The following is a 21,542-nucleotide window of genomic DNA, read 5'->3' on the forward strand; positions in this document are numbered from 1 at the left end:
CGTGTGATGCTTATTTCTATCGCCAGTTTAAAAACTTTATTTCCAGGCTTCAGAATTGCAGTGTGCTTCTGGAAACCCAGCGGGAATTGCACAACTGCACGGATGCAATAACTATTCACAGCATAATTAATAACCAACTTTCAGCACCGATTTTTCAGGCAATGATATAGTATGCATGGTACGCATCAAAATTAACTCCCGAAACAGACATATTTTTAAATGTAAACCAAGTTTGTTTTCCGCCAACTCTTTGGAAGGAACAGTGTAGCTGTTGAAAGATTGCATTCATTAGATGTTCTTGGTGCCGTGAGTACATTTGTTTCGAATGTTTATATCACAAGTACCATCCACTGAGTTGTTCGAAGAAAAGTGAGGACACGTAACAGTGACTGTAAGAGCCATTGTATAGTGACCTGGAGTAACATTTTAGTTGCTTAATATCCCAATAGGTTTGAGAAATTTATTTGCCTATCTTATTATCATCATTCCTTATTGGTTTACTTACCTTATTAACCCTCCTATCCCTATCAATTGAGATATGGAAAAGTACAAACGAAAAGAAGAATATCAGCTAGGTTTCTTCGAGATTCGAACCTGGGTTCTCCGATTCCCAGCCAGTTACCTTGGCCGTTGCGCTATCGGTGCTGTCGGCAAAAAGCGTTTACCATGTGGGTACAGAAGCGGCAGTTGTAAAAGTTTCTTACCTCGATTTCTGGAAAAGTATTAGTTTTCGGATCCCATACCTGATGACGAAAAATGCTCTATTTACAATTATCTATCGATCTCGCCAATTCTGAGTTGATTGCTCGTGATAAATTTTAGGGGTGATTTTCTCAAAAACGTGGGGGTGTTGACCCAAAATATCTTAGATTCCTTCATTTTAGGTTGTACACAAGCGACCTGCCAAATTTGAGCCAAATCGGTTGGCCGTGTCTGAGGCCTTCCCCTTATGAGATGCGTAATTAGACTTAAAGTGCACAATCATATGTCCCGATTCACAATGAAGTAGGCCCCAACCTGACATTCAAGCTTTTCAGTGTGGTTCTCAGGATGCAAATTTTCTTGGAGTACAAGTACTGTATTACATCTCATTTGGTTCTTTATTATGGCATAGTGCCATACATACCAGAAGATGAAAATGTGCACTTGAAATTCAGCGAACAGTTGAAACCAGCCAATAACATGGAATGAAATACTTTCTTTCAAATAAATTCAGCCTCTGCAGAAAAGATTGATAAAAGCCAAATTTCATTAGAAAACCAACAAAAATAACTTCATTGTTCTGCAAGGTGATTAATGCTTGACTGCTAAAATGTGGAAAAAAAATAAAATCAGAAAACTGAAACTAGTAACACATTTTAGCCTTCCATAATTATGTGAAACTATTTTAATTCACTTGATAGCTACCAGCCACAGAAATCTATTTAGTTTTCACTTGGCGTAAGAGCTGTAAATTAAGAGCAAATAGCAAAGTCCCTAAACATAAACACCAATCACATGGAGACTAGTCCCCCACTCCACTACAACTCAGACTGCTCTGTACATGCGTGAATCTGGTAGCCCAGGCACACCAGAAAATTTTTTCCAGGTACCTTGTATGGCTGCTTGTTGCTAATGCTGATCCACCAAACAGGCACTCTTCAAGTAGCCATACAGGACTCAAAAGTGCATGCACATGAACCAACTGGCAACCGCTCAAGTGAACCTAATGTAAACAGTTGTGACCATACGCTCATCGTAAGCAATTTGTTGTTAAGAAGTATTGCAGTCCTTGTCTTAAAGTCTTTGACACACTTTGCTGTTGGCAGACACTTGTGCATGCATTGTGTTTTGTTGTTGTAAGTGGAATATTTTCTTTCCAGCTTAAGTTTTATTTTTTTCTCCCTCTTGTTTATGTTTTATTGCTTTGGTATTATTATGCAGTAGTGGGGTACAGTGAAATTCTTTGTTAGATTATCAGTCAAAATTAAAAAATTTAAGTGAAAACTAAAACAATGAAAAATTTCCATAATTCTAAAAAATTCCCAGGTTTTTCCCAGTTTCTCCCAGACAAAAAAATTCCCGGGTTTTTCCCATATTTCCTTAGGCTTATATATCTTGACACCAAGTACTGAGTTCTTTTGGCTGTCCCTTTTTCCAAGGAGTTGCCAGGAGGGGAAAGCAGTTGAATAGTAACTATCTGCATTAAAAATCTACATCTATCTGTTAAAACAGCCAGATCGAAGCAGCCATTATGTTGGTGGGTTTGATGGGTTCCACGTGGAAAACACCTGCCCTGATGTCACCTACTCTGATCACAGGCTTTCCCCAGGGGTGCCACTCAGCCACAGCAAAGGTCATCCGGCACCACAGTCATTGCCAGGAGTACCAATGCCCCAAATACACAGTCATCTACTGCGTTGCATGCTTAGGGAGCTAGCAGCTGAGGCAGCAGAAGTATGATCCCTGTGTTGTCAGGGGCATCTACCAAAAGAGTACGTAATGATGCAACCGCATCGGACTGCCTGCTGCATTGGCTTTTAAGTATATAAACCTACGCAAGTACTGTGCACTGAAGATCCTTAGCACTGTAGGCTGTTGCTATGTAACATGATCTTCCTCCATTCAGTCCACAGCACAGAAAAAATTTTTGAAATGGGGGTCAAACCCAAAAATGGCCAACAAATTCCTTCAGTAGAAAAACTGAAGTGAAATAAATGGATAAAAATGTAAACGAAAGAACGTAGAACCTAGAGACGTAGATGGGTCAACATCAAAGACTGGCAACACGAAAAAGAAAGTAACAGAAGTAAATATAGTTGATGATGAGGGAATTGCAGCACAGGAAAGGAAGTAGGTGCAATAGCTTGGGGTCCTGTGCTCGCCGCACACATATTCACGAAAGAGGCATGAGCTGCCTGAGGGAACTTTGCCTGCTTCTTGGTACCCGTTTTTCATTGTATAAGTTTATAATTACTCTCATTTCTGCTACTCCTCAATACTTTCATCTTTCTGCAATTTGCCCTCAAATAGTCTTTTTATGTCCTTCAGCTCTTCCTTGCTTTCACCAAGGATAGTAAGGTTATCAAAAAATCTTTTCACTGCATTGATATCCTTTCACCCTGAATTTTAAACCCACTCTTGAACCTTTCTTTTATTTACATCATTGTTTTTTCAGTGCACAGACTGAACAGTAGAAGAGAGTGACTACATCCCTGTCTTTCATCCCTTTTAATTTTAGCACTTGATTCTTGGTCTTCAATTCTTATTGTTTCTTCTTGGCTCTTAGACATATTGTGCATTACCTGGCTTTCCCTACAGCTTGTCTCCATTTTTCTGCAAATTTTGATCATCTTGCACCATTTTACATTGTCAATAAATCCCACATGCATGTGTTTATTGTTCTTAAGACTTGTTTCCATTATCAATCACAATGCCATATCTGTCTCTTGGATGCCTTTACCTAGCAAAAGCCAAACTGATCATCTAACAGAGCCTGTTTTCTTTTCCTTTCTTCTGTACATTATTCTTGTCAGCAACTTGAATGCATGAGACATTAAACTGATGGCACAATAGTTCTCGCACTTATCTGCCACTGCTCATATTTGGGACTGTGTGGATGATATTTTCTCGAAAGTCTGACAGTAAGTCTCATCTCAAATTCTACACATCAAGTTGAATAGCTGTTTGTATGCCATTTCACCCAATTGTTTTAGAAATTCTAATGGATGGTATCTGTGCCTCCTGCCTTATTCAAAACTTAAATCTCGCAAAGCTTTTTTAAATTCTGATTCTTATACTGGATACCCTATCTCTTCCCTACTGATTCCTGTTTCTTCTTCCAACACATCATCAGACAAGTCAACCGCCTCACAGAGGCCTTCAATACACTCCTTCCATCTATTCACTCTGTCCTCTACATGTAACAGCAGAATTCCTCTGGTATTCTTTATGTTAACACTTTTGCTTTTAATTTTGGTGCGGTTGTTTTAAGTTTTCTACATGCTACATCTGTCTGTCCTGACAACTATTTATTTTCAATTTTTTCGAAATTTTTCCTGCACTGATTTCGCCTTAGCTTGTCTCCACTTCACATTTATTTCATTCCTAAGTGCCTTATACTGCTATATTCCTGTCTTTTACTGAGTATTTTCGTACTTTCTTCTTTCTTTGATTAATTTAAATATTTATTCTGTCGACGAAGGTTTCTTTGCAGTTACCTTCCTTATACCTACAACTGTTTGTCCAACTTCTGTAGTTGTCCTTTTTAGAGATGTCCATTCCTCTTCAACTGAACTGATTGCTGTAGTACTCATTATCACAGCATCTATAACATATAGTGATTCGAGAATTTCTGTGTGAATTCTAGAGCCACTCAGCCCTCTACTGTCTCGAACAAACGATATTCTGGATATGAGCGTGGGATGGTAGAATCCTACCTACTGCGCATCACATGTTTGTGTGTGCAGGTTTAAAATCAGTTGCGGGAAGAAAGTAGACGCGGCGGACGAACAGCACCAACAAGTACCTATCGGACAATCCATAGATGTTTTAGTGAGTGTGTAAGGAAGAACCATGGAGTTTATACACAGCCCTGTGCTTATTGTGTCTTTGACTATTGTTATGAAAACAAAGACAGTCAAAAAAGAACTCTTGAAAACTCTTGACATAAGATTGCTATAGGCAAGACTTATTTTCTGATTCATGTAAAGAAAAGTTGTGGTATCTAAGCCAACTTTCTTTTAACCATAACTCAATTTGATTCTGACATTCGGCTGTACGAGAGACTTACAGGAAGTTACATATTTATGTGGAAAGTGAGAGTTTTATTGTGTATGGAGCATAAATACATCGTTAATTGATGAACAGTAAAGTTTGTATGTCTACTTATTTCATAAGTAGAATGAGTCTAAAAATAACTGTACCTAGCGTTATTTGACAGAGAATAAGTCAAGAGAGTTTCTAGCAGCTGGCTAGACAGTAAAGAAGAGTGGCTGCAAGTTCCAAGTAAGTCACCTCATAAAGAAGTGGAAGGTGGTTTGGGGGAATAAGCCGACATAACCCAGATTCACACTCACACTAAGTCGTTAGAACGTTAGAAGCCCAAGAGAACTTCAAACAGACATTATCATTCTCAGTACTTCAATTTCGCACTTATTTCAACATTGATTCTCCCTGACAGCTCTCTTAAACTGCAGCCTACTCTTCATCTTTACTAAATTGTGGTCCAAGTCTACATCTGTTCCTAAATACACCTTACTATACAATACCTGACTCTGGAATGTGTCTCACCATGACGGACTCCAGTTGATATCTTGCCATCTCTACAGGTCTTTTCCACGTATACTTCCTCCTCTTGTGTGAACTACATATTCCCTATTCCCATATATTGGTTGCTTAACTCAATTAAGTCTTTCTCCTCTCATTCCCACTACCAAGCTCATATTTTCCCTCAACATTATCTAAAACTGCTTTCCCTGCCATAGCATTCCAATCCCCATGGTTTTAGGTTATATTCTCCATTTACATACTGAGTTTCCCATTCAACGTCCTCATATACACTTTCTCTCTTCGGGGAGCTGTTATAGAATCAGAAAATGTGAACAAACACTTCAAGTGCTTTTGATATGTTATTGTGTGCTGACAGTGCGTCTTTTTTTGTGCTGATTTGTCTAACATTTATTTTAACCCTCCCAGCAACTTCACGTTAATAAAAAAAAATTTAAAATTGGAACTTACTTGTGACAACATTCCAGCAGTTTCTGGATGCAATAAATAGACCCGTCAGACATATAACAAATGTCTCTACAGGTTACCAGCACTTTTTCACTCTCAGCATACCATCCCGCATCACCAAGGAAGTTACCTGCAAAGTACGTTCTCATGTAAGAAAACTTGTAGCAAACACACTACTGACCCACTGAGCATGTATGTAAATTAATGTATAACATCAATCTAAATACTCCATTTTATTTATTTTTTTAAAATCCATATCTCTTTGAAATACACAGTTTGCTCTGGCTCCATCTATGAAATCACATTCAAAATAGCATCAAAATATTCAAAAGTAAGTTCATACGCATTTAGAAAATTCAGTGCAGTCACTGTGTGTTTATCTCATTAAGAAGAAGAATGTCATAGTCTGCATTACAATTTGAAGGCAACTAAACTGTACAGTTATGCAAATTTAATCTCTCTCTTGAAAGCTGCTGCCTGTGTGTGTGTGTGTGTGTGTGTGTGTGTGTGTGTGTGTGTGTGTGTGGTGCACAGGGCATTAACAACAGGGCTCATGTAGCAGCCACGAGTATTTCCATACACAATATTATAACTGTTTATTGGATGAATTTGGATGTCCCAGTTGTTACAAAACAACTGAAGATTTCATGTAAAACCCCCTTTTAATTTTTATTCTTAATATGACATTTCATAAATTCAGAAATATCTGCCATAAAATAAACAACTACCATGTTTTAACTAGTAACTGACTAATATTATCCACCAATGTAAATGGAGTAATGAAGTTTGAAATCATATTAATGGCAGTTTGTATTACTCATGATATTACGCAGTTAAAAAATTACTTTTCCGAAATCGGCATCTTCGGACCGTGCGCCAATGGTTTTATCATCATAATTGACATCAGGTGGTGTACATCAATACTGTCAGTACACTTAAACAAACAAAGAGTCAAATGTGGTATTATGTTTTATAGTAACATATTGTGTGCTTTTCTGACTACTATATTAATGGGAAGTCATCATTAGTATACAGCAGGCCCTTGTTATTTTGAAATTGGATAAACCGAAAACTCCGGCTACCTGTGCTGTATTAGCTGTTCGATCCCTGTCAGATTACATCAAAATCTACTGCTCAAACCATATTTCAGATCATTCCTACAACAAACTAAAATTTGGTCCCCACATCACTTATTCCACTCTTTATTCTTCGTCTAACTGAATAAGTATGTACATATGTAGTGCTCTGCATTATGGTACTTTCTATTACGCATTTCGCATAATCTTTCCTCAATAATGTATTGTACTGTAACTTTGCAAGGATGGCCTGATTGCTTACTTACTGCTCACATGTCACTTCCACAGTGTAAGACGCAAGGGTGGGGGAAGAGAGGGTTTTGCCAACACACCGCACACAGACCGAAACACGCAACAATCCAGAGAGCTCTCTGTTTTTTTTTTTTTTTTCTCTTTTTTTTTTTTTTGGGGGGGGGGGCGGGTTAAGGGCGCTTAACTACTGAGGTCATTAGAGCACATAGAATCTAGTAAAACTCAAGGGGGGGGGGGGGGGGGGACGGACACCAGAAAGTTCTTACAAAGATGCAGATAAAATAAGTGAAGGAGTTAGATGTCTTTGGACACGCCAGTCAAAGTAATAAAACGAAGAACACGAGCAGCTGCTCGAGCGTCATCAGCTAAAATATCCTGTAAAGTAGATGGCAGAGACAGGACAACACGAGATTGACTAAAACGGGGACACGACAATAAAACATGGCGCACTATTAATGCATGACCACAAGGGCACTGCGGGGCTGGGTCACCGGAGAGCAGGTAGCGGTGGCTAAACCGGCAATGCCCAATCCGCAACCTGGTCAGAAGGACCTCTTCTCGCCGAGATGGTAGAGAGGAGGTTGTCCAAGCAGTTGGGAACGGTTTTACTGCCCGGAGCTTGTTTCCGTGAAGTGATGACCAAGTATCCCACCACACAAGACACAAGCCTCTTACAAACAACCCCACTAATGTCAGAGGACGGGACACAATGGGAGGCTGGCCGAGGCAGGAGGACTGCAGCCTTGGCTGCAGCATCAGCAGCCTCATTCCCAGGCACTCCTACATGTCCGGGAACCCACAGAAAGCTGACAGGAGAGCCATCAGCAGCAGAAGAATGGAGGGACTGCTGGATCCGTTGCACCAAGGGATGGACCGGATATGGAGCTCCAAGGCTCTGAAGAGCACTGAGTGAATCAGAGCAGAGTACATACGATGAATGGCGGTGGCGGCGGGCATACTGAACGGCCTGATGGAGAGCGAAAAGCTCGGCCGTAAAGCTGGAACACTGGTCGAGGAGCCGGTATTTAAAGGTGCCGGCCCCGACGACAAAGGCACAGCCGACACCATCGTCAGTTTTGGAGCCATCAGTGTAAATAAAGGTGTGACTGGCAAGTCGCGCACGAAGTTCGACAAACCGTGAGCAATACACTGCAGCCGGAGAACCCTCCTTCGGGAGCGAGCTGAGGTCGAGATAGATATGAACCGGAGCCTGGAGCCATGGTGGTGTCGGGCTCTCACCCTCTCTGAAGGTGGTAGGGAGGGCAAAATCCAATTGTCGAAGCAGGCGACGAAAGCGGACTCCAGGGGGTAGCAGGGCAGACACATACAACCCATACTGACGGTCGAGAGAATCAGCGAAGAAGGACTGATAAGAGGGGTGGTCGGGCAGTGAAAACAGCCGGCAGGCATACCGACAAAGCAGTACGTCGCGCCGGTAGCTCAATGGTAATTCGGCAGCTTCAGCATAAAGACTCTCGACGGGACTAGTGTAGAATGCTTCGGTCGCAAGACGTAACTCCCAATGGTGGATGGAGTTGAGACGGCGTAAGAGGGATGGCCGAGCAGGCGAGTAGACGAGGCTCCCATAATCCAGCTTTGATCGGACTATGGACCGATACAAGCAAAGCAGGACAGTGCGATCCGCTCCCCAAGACGAACCACTAAGAACTCTGAGGACATTAAGGGAACGTGTACAACGGGCAGCCAAATAAGAGACGAGCAAAGACCAACAAAGTTTCCTGTCCAGTGTGAGCCCTAGAAACTTAGTTGTTTCCACGAATGGGAGAACAACGGGACCGAGATGTAAGGATGGCGGAAGGAACGCTTTATATCGCCAAAAGTTGATGCAAACCATCTTCTCTTCAGAGAACCAGAAGCCATTTGCCACACTCCATGAGTATAGGCTGTCTAGACAACGATGAAGGCAGCGCTCCAGGAGGCATGTTCTCTGGGCACTGCAGTAGATCGCGAAGTCATCGACAAAAAGAGAGCCTGAGACATTAGGTGGAATGCAATCCATAATTGTATTGATCGCTATGGCAAAAAGGGCTACGCTCAAGACGGAGCCCTGAGGCACTCCGTTCTCCTGGAGGAAGACGTCGGACAATACGGAACCCACACATACCCTAAACTTTCGATCTGTTAAAAAGGAATCAATAAAAAGGGGCAGGCGACCGCGTAGACCCCACCTGTGCATAGTACGGAGGATACCTCCTCTCCAACAGGTATCATAAGCCTTCTCCAAATCAAAGAACACGGCTACCATTTGGCGCTTTCACATAAAGTTGTTCATGATGAATGTCGACAAGGTCACAAGGTGGTCAACAGCGGAGCGGCGGCGACGAAAGCCGCATTGAACATTGGTAAGTAGCCGTCGAGATTCACGAATCCAAACCAACCGAGCGTTAACCATGCGCTCCATCACCTTACAGACACAGCTTGTAAGAGAAATGGGGCGGTAACTAGAAGGAAGGTGTCTATCCTTCCCGGGTTTGGGTATAGGAACAACGACGGCGTCACGAAAAAGCAGCCGAAGGCGTTGGAGACATCCACAGGATCAACAAGGACCTCATTACCTGAAGTCAGGCCAGGTACCGAGGAGTTGGCCTTAATGCCCGACAGCCAGCGCAGGCCACCCCAGACGACAGAAGAGGGAGTAAAACTGTTAAAGGAGCTGGTGAAAGAGGCCCAACAAGCTTTTTTGCTGTCTTTGATGACTCTACGGCATTGCGCTCGGAGTCGTTTGTATCCAATACAATTCGCCAACGTAGGATGGCGGCGAAAGGTGCGTAAAGCACGTCGTCGAGCACGGATAGCGCCTCTACAGGCCTCATTCCACCAGGGGACGGAAACGCGACGTGAAGAAGAGGTAGTACGAGGAATGGAACGTTCGGCAGCATGGATGATAACAGCCGTGAGGTATTCGACCTGACTGTCACAACTGAGAAAATCGTGGTCCGGAAAGGTTGCCAGGGAGGAGTAAAGTCCCCAGTCAGCTTTCGGTATGTTCCAGCTCGAAGGATGTGGGGATGGGGTGTGGTGCAGGAGAGGAACGACACAGGTGAAGTGGTCGCTCGAATACGTGTCAGAAAGGACATACCACTCGAACCGACGGGCAAGAGTGGTAGAACAGATCGAGAGGTCCAAGTGGGAGTAGGTATGAGTAGAGTCTGAGAGGAAAGTCGGGGCGCCAGTATTGAGGCAGACAAGATTGAGATGGTTGAAGACATCCGCCAAGAGAGAGCCTCTCTGACAGGATGCAGGAGAGCCCCAAAGGGGATGATGGGCATTGAAGTCGCCAAACAATAAAAACGGCGGAGGAAGCTGAACAATCAGGTGCATAATGTCAGCCCAACTAACTGCGGATGACGATGGAGTGTAGACGGTACAAACGGAAAAAGTAAAGGCAGAAAGAGTAATACGGACAGCTATTGCTTGGAGTGGGGTGGTCAATGGGATGGGATGGTAATAGACATTGTCCCGAACGAGCAACATGACCCCACCATGAGATGGAATACCATCCACAGGGGTAAGGTCAGACTGCTCCGAGGTATAGTGGGGAAAAGCAAGACGGTCAGTTGGGCGCAACTTGGTTTCCTGGAGACCAAGGACGAGCGGACAGTGCAGGCGGAGGAGCAGTTGTAATTCCTCCCGATTAGATCGAATACCTCTTATGTTCAAATGTAACAAATCCATCACTAGTCAGAAAAAAGGGGGAACGAAACGGGTGAAGAGCTGGTCACCTCGACGGCCGCGGAGGCCAGGTTTCGAGGGAACAACGCTACAACCGGCGGGAGGCGAATCCTGTTCCATCGAGTCTTCGCCAGCTGCGGCCACTTTCCCAGGTTGCGTAGGAGGGGCGGCAGCATCATTCGCCGATGAGAGCCCAGCTGAGCACCTGGCAGCAGAGCGTCCCGGCGAAACTGAGGACGACCGGGAGCAGCGACTCACGGATGGAGCGTCAGACGAAACGCGCCGGGGTGGAGAGGGGGATTAAGACTTCTAGGAGGCCTTCTGGGAAGTCCGATGAGGTACGGGGATGGTGGGCTGGACCCAAAGAAGGTCCTCGGAAGCCGGGGTCCGGAACGTTTCCCCGATGGACGCCTGAGAAGAGGATCACTTCTCAGGCGGCGGAGGGGGAGGAGGAGGAAGGGTGGCCCCTGGGGCAGAGGGGGCAGGGGCCGCGAGGGAGGAGGATTTGGAAGGGAGGGATTTCGGAGGCGGAGGCTCAGACCCCGGATGGGGTGAGGAGATGGAGGGGGGACAGGATACGGGTGAGCATACTGTGGAAGGAGTGGACACGACTGAGGCAAACGAAGTTGTCAATGTCACGGGATGGAGGCGGTCATACTTCTTCCTGGCCTCAGAATAAGACAGGCGACCCAAAGTTTTTAATTCTTGAATCTTCTTCTCCATCTGATACGTGGGGCAGTCTAAAGATCTAGGCGAGTGGATGCCAGGACAATTGACGCACCGAGGTGGTGGGGTGCAAGTATGTTCCTCACGAAGAGGACGTCCACAATCGCCACAAAGGGGCTCAGCCTCACACCGTGACGACATGTGCCCAAAGCGCAAACACCGAAAGCAGCGCACGTCGCACTGGTAGCACATCACCTTTACCTTCTCCAGGAGAACGTCCCCCTCGAAGGCAAGGATAAAGGCCCCGGTGTCGATGCGACGGTCTTTGGGGCCGCGCTGGACGCACCGGACGAAATGCACGCCTCAGCGCTCCAGGTTGGCCCTGAGCTCCTCATCAGATTGCAGCAGGAGGTCCCGATGAAAAACAACCCCCTGCGTCCTATTCAGTGCCAGATGCGGGACAATGGACACTGGAATGTCCCCTAGTCGGTCGCACGCCTGGAGCGCCGCCGACTGGGTGGCGGAGGTGGTCTTTATAAGAATGGACCCCGAACGCATTTTACTGAGAGCCTCGATTTCCCCGAAGATGTCCTCGATGTGCTGGACAAAGAACATGGGCTTGTAGGTGGCGAACATCCCCCCATCGGTCCAAGAACAGACTAAATAGCGGGGGATGTACTTCGCCCCAAGCCGGCGGGCCTGTCCTTCCTCCCAGGGAGTGGCCAAGGGGGAAAGGGCAGGAGAACCAGAACCAGAGACAGTACCTTTCTTTTTAAAAGACTCGGCCGCAGAGCGACCCGATACATGTTGACGTTTCATCTGCGAAACGTCCGCCCCGATATCACATATCTTACATATGGTCAACAGTAGAGAGAAAACAAACACAAGTTGCAGAATGCTTTCAGACCCCGAATCTACCATCTCGTCAATAATAAGATCAAGGCAGAAAATAGAGGCAAGTCTCCAAAGCTGTTCATTTAGCCACAATAGCAACTGCATGAGGCCAGCCAAACACAAAGAAGTGGAGAAGTCACTGATTGGTTCCAACCCATGCACTGACTACAAATTCCACTGTTCAGCTCCATGCTTCCACAAAAGCCTTGTGATATCATACAGAAAAATGAAATTTCCGCATTTCTGTTTTCTGAGCGCTGGCTATGGCATATGGCAAGAGGTATAAAATCCGTGCAGTCACTATCTGTGTGGAGGCACAAATAGAAAACGAGGAAGATATGCCAATGAGTGAGTGTGGGAATTTCAATCCAAGCTCTCTCATTTGTATCACCCAAGAGACGTGTTTGATATGGATGAAACCAACATTTTCTATACCTTGATGTCTGAAAAAGCATTAAACATCAAGGGCAAAAAATGTCATGGAGAAAAATGCAGCAATGAGAGACTGATGGTGGTCTTGTGTAGTAATTCAGATGGTTCTGAGACGTTCAAGCCATTAGTGACGGGAAAGTACAGAAATCCACATTGTTTTAGAAATGTCAACCAATTCAACCTCCCATGCCACTACGAGAATAACAAAAAAAGGCTTGGATGACCAAATATCTCCTCTGTGGCTGACTCTTGAAGGTTCCATAACAAATGGCTGCAATGAAGAGAGATATTTTGCTAACTTTGGGCCACTGCTCAATACATCTGTTTGATGACCTGGAACTTCCTAACATCGTCTTCTTACCAACTAACATCAAGAGCCATCTGCAACCATTGAATCAAGGAATAATATCCTCAATGAAGCACAATTACAGACACTGACTACTTATGGCTACCATCAATGCAATCAAACTGCAAGAAACAGCCTGACAATAGAATGTACTGCCAGCTATCTGTAACATGTCTGCTGCTTGGGATGAAGTTACAACAGGCAATATAACTAACTGTTTTCAGAAGGCCTGGACAGCAACTGATAATGCCACTGAAACTGAAGAATAAACTGATGACCCAACATCTGAACTTAGGTGACAAAACTTCTGTTTCTCATGCTGCTCTTCCACAGGCACCAAGTTGGTGCCCTGAGAATGGAAGAATAGAAGCACTCAGACAACAGCTGTACTCCTGAAGAGTCAATCATCATTTCTGCTGACGGTGCAGAAGAGAATGATAATGCTTTATTGTCACCTTCCAAGGAGGAACATGAAGATATGACACCAACACCTTGCACCGAACATGCACCTGCAACTGCTGTTCTTTAGAGATTTCCTGCCACTTCTGACGTCATAGCATTTCAGGCTGCTCTCAATGTGGTATCTTCAGACAGTGCCATAACATTACGATGAACTGTCCAACAAAAATTAATACTTTGTTTTTCCAAATTGACATTTCAAAGCAAAATGTGTAATGGATAAGGACACTTCTGATTAAAACTTAAAGAGGTAAAGAATAGTATACTGAAGTGTTTCTTAAAGTTTATCATTCGTCATGTTACACAATGCCCTAATTTGATTGACACAAATATTGTTCTACAATATGTGTGTAAGTCTTTGACAATATGTATATATACTTCCTAAATTAAACATATTTCAGAAATACTGCTGTATAGTGGTGTCTTCTGGGCATAAACAGGTGTGACAGTTCTTCACCACAGTAAACACTTGTGTGGTTGTATTTTCCTAGTGTTTGGTGCCTCAGCAATGGGAATTTCCTCGTGTGTACTATCCTGTTTTGTCATTTGTATTAGCTAATACTGGGATTGATTCATCTTCCTGCCATCTAAACACGAGGGTTGGAACTTAAATAGTGGCAACTATTTATTCACAACTGGTACAAAAGAGTTACATGTTTGCACCTGTTACTGCCCTTCAAAGTAGTCACCAGCATTGTGTAGAACCTGTTGCCAGTGATGTAGAAGGCATAGTATACCATTAGCAGAGCCTGTTCTGTTGATGGTGTGAATGGAGCAGTCTAAAGTTATGGTGATTCTCGTGTACGACTGCAATGGTGTTATCCTAATGCATTATGTTCCTCCACGGCAGACCGTCAATGCACAGTATTACTGTTCTTTTTTGGAGCATCATTTGTGACCAGCTTTGTGAAAGAAGCGGCGACATTATCTGCGCAACCCACCCATCATTTTGCATGACAATGCGGAGGCACATACAGTGCAAGCTGTGGTTTCTCTGATCGATCGATGGGACTGGGAAGCACTCTCCCATCCACCATACTCCCCAGACCTAAGTCCTTGTGACTTTGATTTGATTCCAAAGATGAAGGAACCAATTTGTAGCATTCGCTTCAGAACTGTTCCTGAGATTCGACAGGCAGTAGATTGCTCCATTCACACCATCAACAGAACAGGCTCTGCTAACGGTAATACTAAGCCTTCCAGATTGCTGGCAACGGGTTCTACACAATGCTAGTGACTACTTCGAAGGACAGTAACAGGTGCAAATATGTAACTCTTTTGTATCGGTTGTGAATAAATAGTTTCCACTATTTAAGTTCCAACCCTCGCACAAACTTTTCTACAAGTGCATCGTATACAACTCTGACAGGATCTTCTCTCATACTTTGCTAATCTCACGCTCTTGCTCATGGTCTTCATAGGTTTGTATGAAGGATTCCTCCCCCCCCTCCCCCCCCCCCCCCCCACATAATTCAGCATCAGTTCAGTCAGCCACTCTACAGATGTTCAACAGGACAGCTTTTTACAATATTAAATTCTGGTGTGCACCACTTCACCTGATGTTCTTTGATGACACCTCTGACTTGTCTCAATTTTATGATACATGGTGTACAATACAGCCACAATTTCATACATTCAGTACTTATGGTGAACTGAGAGCCTGATAACACAGCAACTGGATCTGTGCGACTGTTCATAATTGACAATATAAGGAAAATTATAGATTGCTGCTCACCGTAAAGATGGCACATTGAGTTACGCAGAGGTACAACAGAAAGACTTGTTACACATTCAGCTTTCGGCAAAAGCCTTCTTCAGAAAAGGAAACACACACATATTCATTCACATAAGCAATCACACCACATGTACAATGACCTCCATCTCTGGCAGCTCGGACTATAACCCAACTATCACATGGAGCAAAAGCAGCAATCTGGAGGGGGCGGGGAAGGAATATCAGAATATCAGGATATGGGAGAGGGGGGGGGGGGGGGTGAGAAGTGTGGTGTCTGGCGGAGTGTGCAGGGATTAGATAGAGGCACGAAAAGACTATCACCAAATGCAGCAACAGGAGAGGAGAAGGGACTGGGAAATATGGGCAGGTGCATTGGCAGAGGGTACTACACAATGAAGGTGAGGGGACGTGAATAGAAAGGAGGTGATAGGACCAGGGGGGGGGTGGCTTCTGCCAACATACCTGCCCACCTTTCCCTTCCCCACTCCTCTTCTTTTCCACTCCATCTCCTCCCCCCCTCTCCCCCAACTCCTTGTAATAAACAGCCTCCCGTCACTGCACCTGGTGGCAGACTTCTCATCGCACCTCCATACAGTCACTGCACATTCTGCTACACACAGTGCCCTTCTCTCCCACACCCATACCCTGCCACCCCTTCGCCTCCGACCACACTCCACATTGCTACTTTTCTTCCCTGTTACAGTTGCATTCAGGTCCCAGCGGCTGGGAATGGCAATCAGGTCATGAGAGGTGTTTGCTTGCTTGTTTGAATGAAATGTGTATGTGTGTGTTAAATTTTCTGAGGAAGACTTTGGCTGAAAGCTAAATGCATAACATTCTTTCTCTTGTGCCTGTCTGCACCTCAACGTGTCATCTTTACAGTGAGTAGCAATCTATAATATTCCTTATGTTGTTGATATTCCAGGCTCGAGTTTCCACTGTTTGGTTCACATTCGGTTAATTTTTTGGCGAACAAACAAATTATGCACTCAAAAACGAATATGTATCTAGTAAATTTTACTCAAATCCTTTTTCTTGTTAAACTAAGGGAAAATTGTCGCAACAAAATTTGCAGATAATTTGAAGAGAGACTTTGCATAATCATTGCTTCCTGACCCACCTGGTGCATATATATGCATTCTCTGCAAAGTGCAAAGGTCATGGCAGAGGATACTTCTCCTTGTCTCTCACTAGGGCTTCTTTGCACTCTATTTCCATATGGTGTGAGAAAAGAATAACTGCTTAAATTCCTCTGTACACTGTAATCAGTCTAATCTTGTATTCACAATCTGATCTTCATTTATGATATTTCTATATGCTATGCAAAAAGCTCTGTCAGAAAGGCAATTTGCATAATCCAAGACATATTAGTTCAGGAACAATGGTCTGCAAATTTGAGAATATTTTCACAATTTTACTGTCCAAAAGATAAGTGGCCTTGTGAAAAAACAGGTCTAGTATTTATATTAGGAAACACATGGAGCCTGGAACTTCATAAATAATTTCACACAGTCCCCTTAGGTACATTCTGCACAAACTGAAGGGCAACCTCAGACTGTTTTGACACTTGACATGGAATAACCCAATTATACCAAAATGTTTCATAAATAAAAGCAATTAATTAAATTTATTACAGCTTCAAGGTTAAACACTTCTTTGATGAAGTCACACACATATGATATAATTCAAGTGTACAATGATACATCCTTCAGCTCTTGATAATTGCAACTAGCAATAGGTATCGAAGGTCAAGCTATTGATCACTCAGTAATTTTGTTCAATCCGATAAAGCTTGAAAACAAATAGCCATTTATCAGTAATGCGCTTATTTTAGTCTAGTTACACGCGAGTGTTCAATGAAGATCAGTGACACTTTACATAGAAATGAAATCAACAATGACCAACCATCAGTATCTCGGATATCTCCCCCTCCCCCCCCCCACACCAAACTGCAGTGGTTGTCACTTGCTTAAGCGACAGATGTAACACCTGACACTTGTAAAATCTTTGTCTCAAACTAGGCTAATACTGGTGTGTCCACACATTTTAAAACATGAAAACAAAGCACAAAATTCTCTTACATCACCCTAATCAATTAAAACCATTTGTCAAGTTCTCTAAGTCCTTAAATTCTACAATGACTACATATGGTAGCCATCATACAGGAATTATTTTCATTTTTCCTCCATCCCCCCCCCCCCCCCCATTTGTGAGCGTTCAAGTTAAATATTGCATATTTATACAATTGGTTTGGGTAGGCCTACACCTTGGTTAATACACACAGTGAGGAGCCCTTTCCCTTTTGTTAAAATGCAAACTTCAATCCCTTGCCCCCCAAAACAGGTATTATAAAATCATTAAAATTTACATACAGGAAGAAAAATATCTAGGAACAAAAGTTTCCATAAACGTAGCACTGTAACTGAAAAGCAAATTACAAAATTTGTTAAGTCTCCAAGAGCATAATTATTGACATACTCCATTATCAACGACGCAACATTCAAACTTTCTAAGTATCAAAGAAACCTGTGTCTATAAGACACGAGTTACAGTCTCCAGCAACACAGCTCCAAAACGTGCAACAACCCCTTTTACGCAACAAGACAGAGCATTGTACCCAATCAGCTTGCTATCTAGATTTCTTTAAGTTTTAGTCCTTATGATTCTATCACCTTGATGAAAGTAAAACATCCCAGTACAAACTAGTAGCAGAATAATGTAAACAAATACATACCTAATCTGAGACCTAGATCAATCACATTTTCTCGAGATGAAGGATCTAACTGGACACTGTTACATTTACGGATATAAGCAGCAGTTAAGTCTTTTGTAATCCTCCTACTGTGGTCCATCAGAGCCTGCAAAATGCCAATTACTTTGTAAGTTATCCACAAAACAAAAACATTTTTCGTCAAGGAACATTATAATAATAACAGGCACCCACCTGGAAACTTCTTAGCAGCTGCAGTCTTTTATTCGAAACTTTTAACATTGTTGAAAACACATCGATATCCGTGAACTCGAGATTCAGTAAACAGAGTGTTTGATCTTGGTATAACTGTGTAACAAAAAAAGCCAAATTACTGGCCACAATTCATCATTGCCTACAGAAGGCACAATACATATTACGCCTAAAACGATCTGTCATTCAGTTTGGAGTAATGGGTAACTGTTGGTACGATATAATCATACATACCTTGTAATATAAATCAAACAGAAGGCTGGCAGGCAATGAACGTATTTCATCTTTAAAAGTAGAATAATTATTTACAACAGCAGCTACACCGAGTTTATAAAGCGATTCAGCTGTCTTATAAACGTGTCGCTTGTCTGCGGCTGAATCCCCTACATTCTCTGCGGCCATTGTTTACCTACATCGACGGACGCCTATCAACACAGAATTCAACATCCAGACCCACAGCTGATGGCCATCACTGACATCAACCAGACGAAACTGAAAACAAGTCAAGCAAGATCTCTGACTGTTCTTTATTGTCCGCAAATGGATGCAGTTAAAACAGCGCAAGGACACTGTTGTTTGGTGAAAATTTTACATCGCAACTATTGATTCACACGATGAGATGCGAAATAAACAAATACACTGCAATAATCATATGGCAAAACGTTTTCTTCATTCCTCTGTAAACAAGGAAATGGAAATACTTACGAGTTCTAGCAACAAAGAATATATCACTATATTCATAACAATTGTACATGTTCTCTTTAGCGGGCAACACTGAAGCTGTTTAATTCGTTTTAGTATTATCGAGAAAACGAACACTGCTTTCATAACGCAATTTAACTTAAATCTTTTTTTTAATCTAGTTCGGTGAACAGTGCAATGAAGTATCTGAGAGCAGTCTTTAAAAATAACTTCAGTAAAATGGAAATGACACGTCTCCCAAAGAGGTACCATCCATCATAAAATCCTTAGGATCTTGAGTATTCCAGTGGGTATGACATGTTCCACACCCACGAGAATCATCTCACTTTTTGGGTCTGTGGAACGAGATCTGAATCTATTGTAATCTAATGTAAAGGTTTTCAAAGTCCCTTGTGTTTGTGCTATACGAACTTTTTATTCATGCATCCTTTAACTAGAAAATTGGATTTTCCAGCGTGTTCCTTGTGTTAAGTTTGCTCAAACGCCTGGCGGATAAAAGTCCAAAAAGACTCTAGGATATTGTTTATTAAAAACTATTTTGTGTTTGCACTTTTATAGTCTTTTTTCCTTGAGTCAAACCGCTCACTTTTTGACTTTTATATTTCCCAGCTAAAAGTGGTACTTTTTTCAGGAATTGCATCGTTAAGAAACAAAATGAAGATTAATAAATAAACTTAAAATTGCATTAAACTAGATTATTTGATGAAGATTATATTCCTTTAATTGTTACAAAGCTGTTGTACAATCTACACAAGCTCTCATAATTTACTTGTCCAACTATAAATACGCAGCATAAAAGAGGAGGACAAAAGTACCTCATGAATTTTATTATTTCCATATTAGAAAATTATAAACTGTGTTTCACAAATGCAGTACTTCATTATTGGAGACCTGTACAAATTTTACAAAAGAAGCATATCATTTAAGGTACTTCAAATAGGCTTACCTTTTGGCTTAACTCTGTGTACCATGTCTTCACTCATGGGTAGAACAGAATAGGATGTGCTCATTTATAAACAGTGATCTCTACAGGGAGAGATGGGTATTCATAACAAATTATAATATGAAGTATAACAGTATTATGTGGCTGAGCCAAAGAAGCAGCATCCATGTAAAGGATGAAACCAATTTTTTGTATAAACAGCCTCATTTTCTTAGAGACCATACAATGCTGGCGTTGGCAACGTAAAATAATAAGAACAAGACAGGGATTCACCACACTGAAGTGATGGACATTAGATTTTACAGATCACAAACAGTTTAAATACTGCTTCTAGATGTTCTTATTAACTACGTAAAATGATGAGTAGCCTATTACTGCAAACAACGCCAGCAAAAAATACACCAAATGTTAGGAATGTCTACACTCATATTCATAAGCTTTAAGAAGTTTGCCACGTAGTTGTTACCTTAATGCTGATAAGAGGATACTTAGAAATCAGTTAACATTATCTGACCATCCATGGTGACATGTTTGATGTGGTGACGAAATTCAAGGATGGGGCAGTTGGGTACCACATGAAACGTACACCAGAATCTGTACGTAGCTCACAATTTAAATATACTTAGCTCTGGCATGCCGCTGTTCAAAATTGGATCTGAATGGACAGGATCAAGGTAAGTAGCCAGGATGTAGTCCTGACCTATTCCAGGCGTTATGACGCCTTCTCAGTTGCGATACTGTATTCCATTATGAAATAAGCAACATAGATCTCAGTGCGACGCCATAAACTAGGAATCTTTCAGACTGACTGGTTCTTAGAAGGCTCTGTAATCTTGTCAAATCGGACAATGCTACATAGTGGATACTTTTGAAACTTGGCAGGTAGTATCTGATTGGCTGTATATTTTCGCCTTTTCTGACCATTCAGATGTAGGTTTTCCGTAATTTCCCTAAAGCACTTATTTTCATGAGCGACTTTCTTGTTTCAGTTGACCACTTGTTGCAATTGAATCTACTGCAGCGCCCCTGGCGTTTTATTCCTGCAGTGAATCTCGTCTGTCGTGAGTGTTTGTTTTCGTTTGGATGCCAGTGCCGAAATTGTGTATGTTCTGAGAGGAGCTGGCTGTGGTTTTGGCGTCTTAACAGTGAAAGAAATGTAGAAAAAGCAATGAAAATAGAGTTTATTAACGATAAAATCCAAATTCATAGTGGATGTTCATGGCAATGGTCATACAGAAGAGACGTGTGTCGCCCAAATGTTTAAAAGATCTACACATATCTGCTTGAAAAAATATGTACCTGCAGACACCACAAAAAAAATTTTAGGCAATAAACAGAGCAATTTTACTTTCTAAGTTGTAATATATTGGCCAGACAAGACACTTAGCCTGCCACACAGATGCAGTAGCTGCCTACCACCCAAGCCAGCAAGCACCTGTTCAGTTTGGAGCTGGGGAAAGCGACAGTATGCTTCCCCAGCCTCTACTGTGTGTCCAAAGAGGTAACAAACCAGTCAGTGACACAAATGTGGTGTCACCGCCAGACACCACATTTGCTAGGTGGTAGCTTAAATCGGCCGCGGTCCATTTAGTACATGTCAGACCCGCGTGTCGCCACTGTGTGATCGCAGACCGAGCGCCACCACAAGGCAGGTCTCGAGATACGGA

General features: G+C 42.6%; 1 protein-coding gene across 1 annotated transcript in view; it reads right to left on the bottom strand.

Moving 5' to 3' along the window:
- Positions 1-19,054, bottom strand: part of LOC126412523 (amyloid protein-binding protein 2) — a 125,128-nt gene extending 106,074 nt beyond the window's left edge. The window contains exons 1-5 of the mRNA XM_050082164.1: positions 18,936-19,054; positions 18,465-18,722; positions 18,213-18,326; positions 18,003-18,126; positions 5,719-5,845 (exon numbers count right to left, since the gene is read on the bottom strand). Coding sequence (XP_049938121.1) covers positions 5,719-5,845; positions 18,003-18,126; positions 18,213-18,326; positions 18,465-18,632 — 533 coding nt within the window. The 5' untranslated portion in view covers positions 18,633-18,722; positions 18,936-19,054. The remainder of the gene's footprint in view (positions 1-5,718; positions 5,846-18,002; positions 18,127-18,212; positions 18,327-18,464; positions 18,723-18,935) is intronic.
- Between the last annotated feature and the right edge of the window lie 2,488 nt (positions 19,055-21,542).

This window comes from Schistocerca serialis, chromosome 1, assembly GCF_023864345.2.
Source record: "Schistocerca serialis cubense isolate TAMUIC-IGC-003099 chromosome 1, iqSchSeri2.2, whole genome shotgun sequence".
Lineage (NCBI taxonomy): Eukaryota > Metazoa > Arthropoda > Insecta > Orthoptera > Acrididae > Schistocerca > Schistocerca serialis.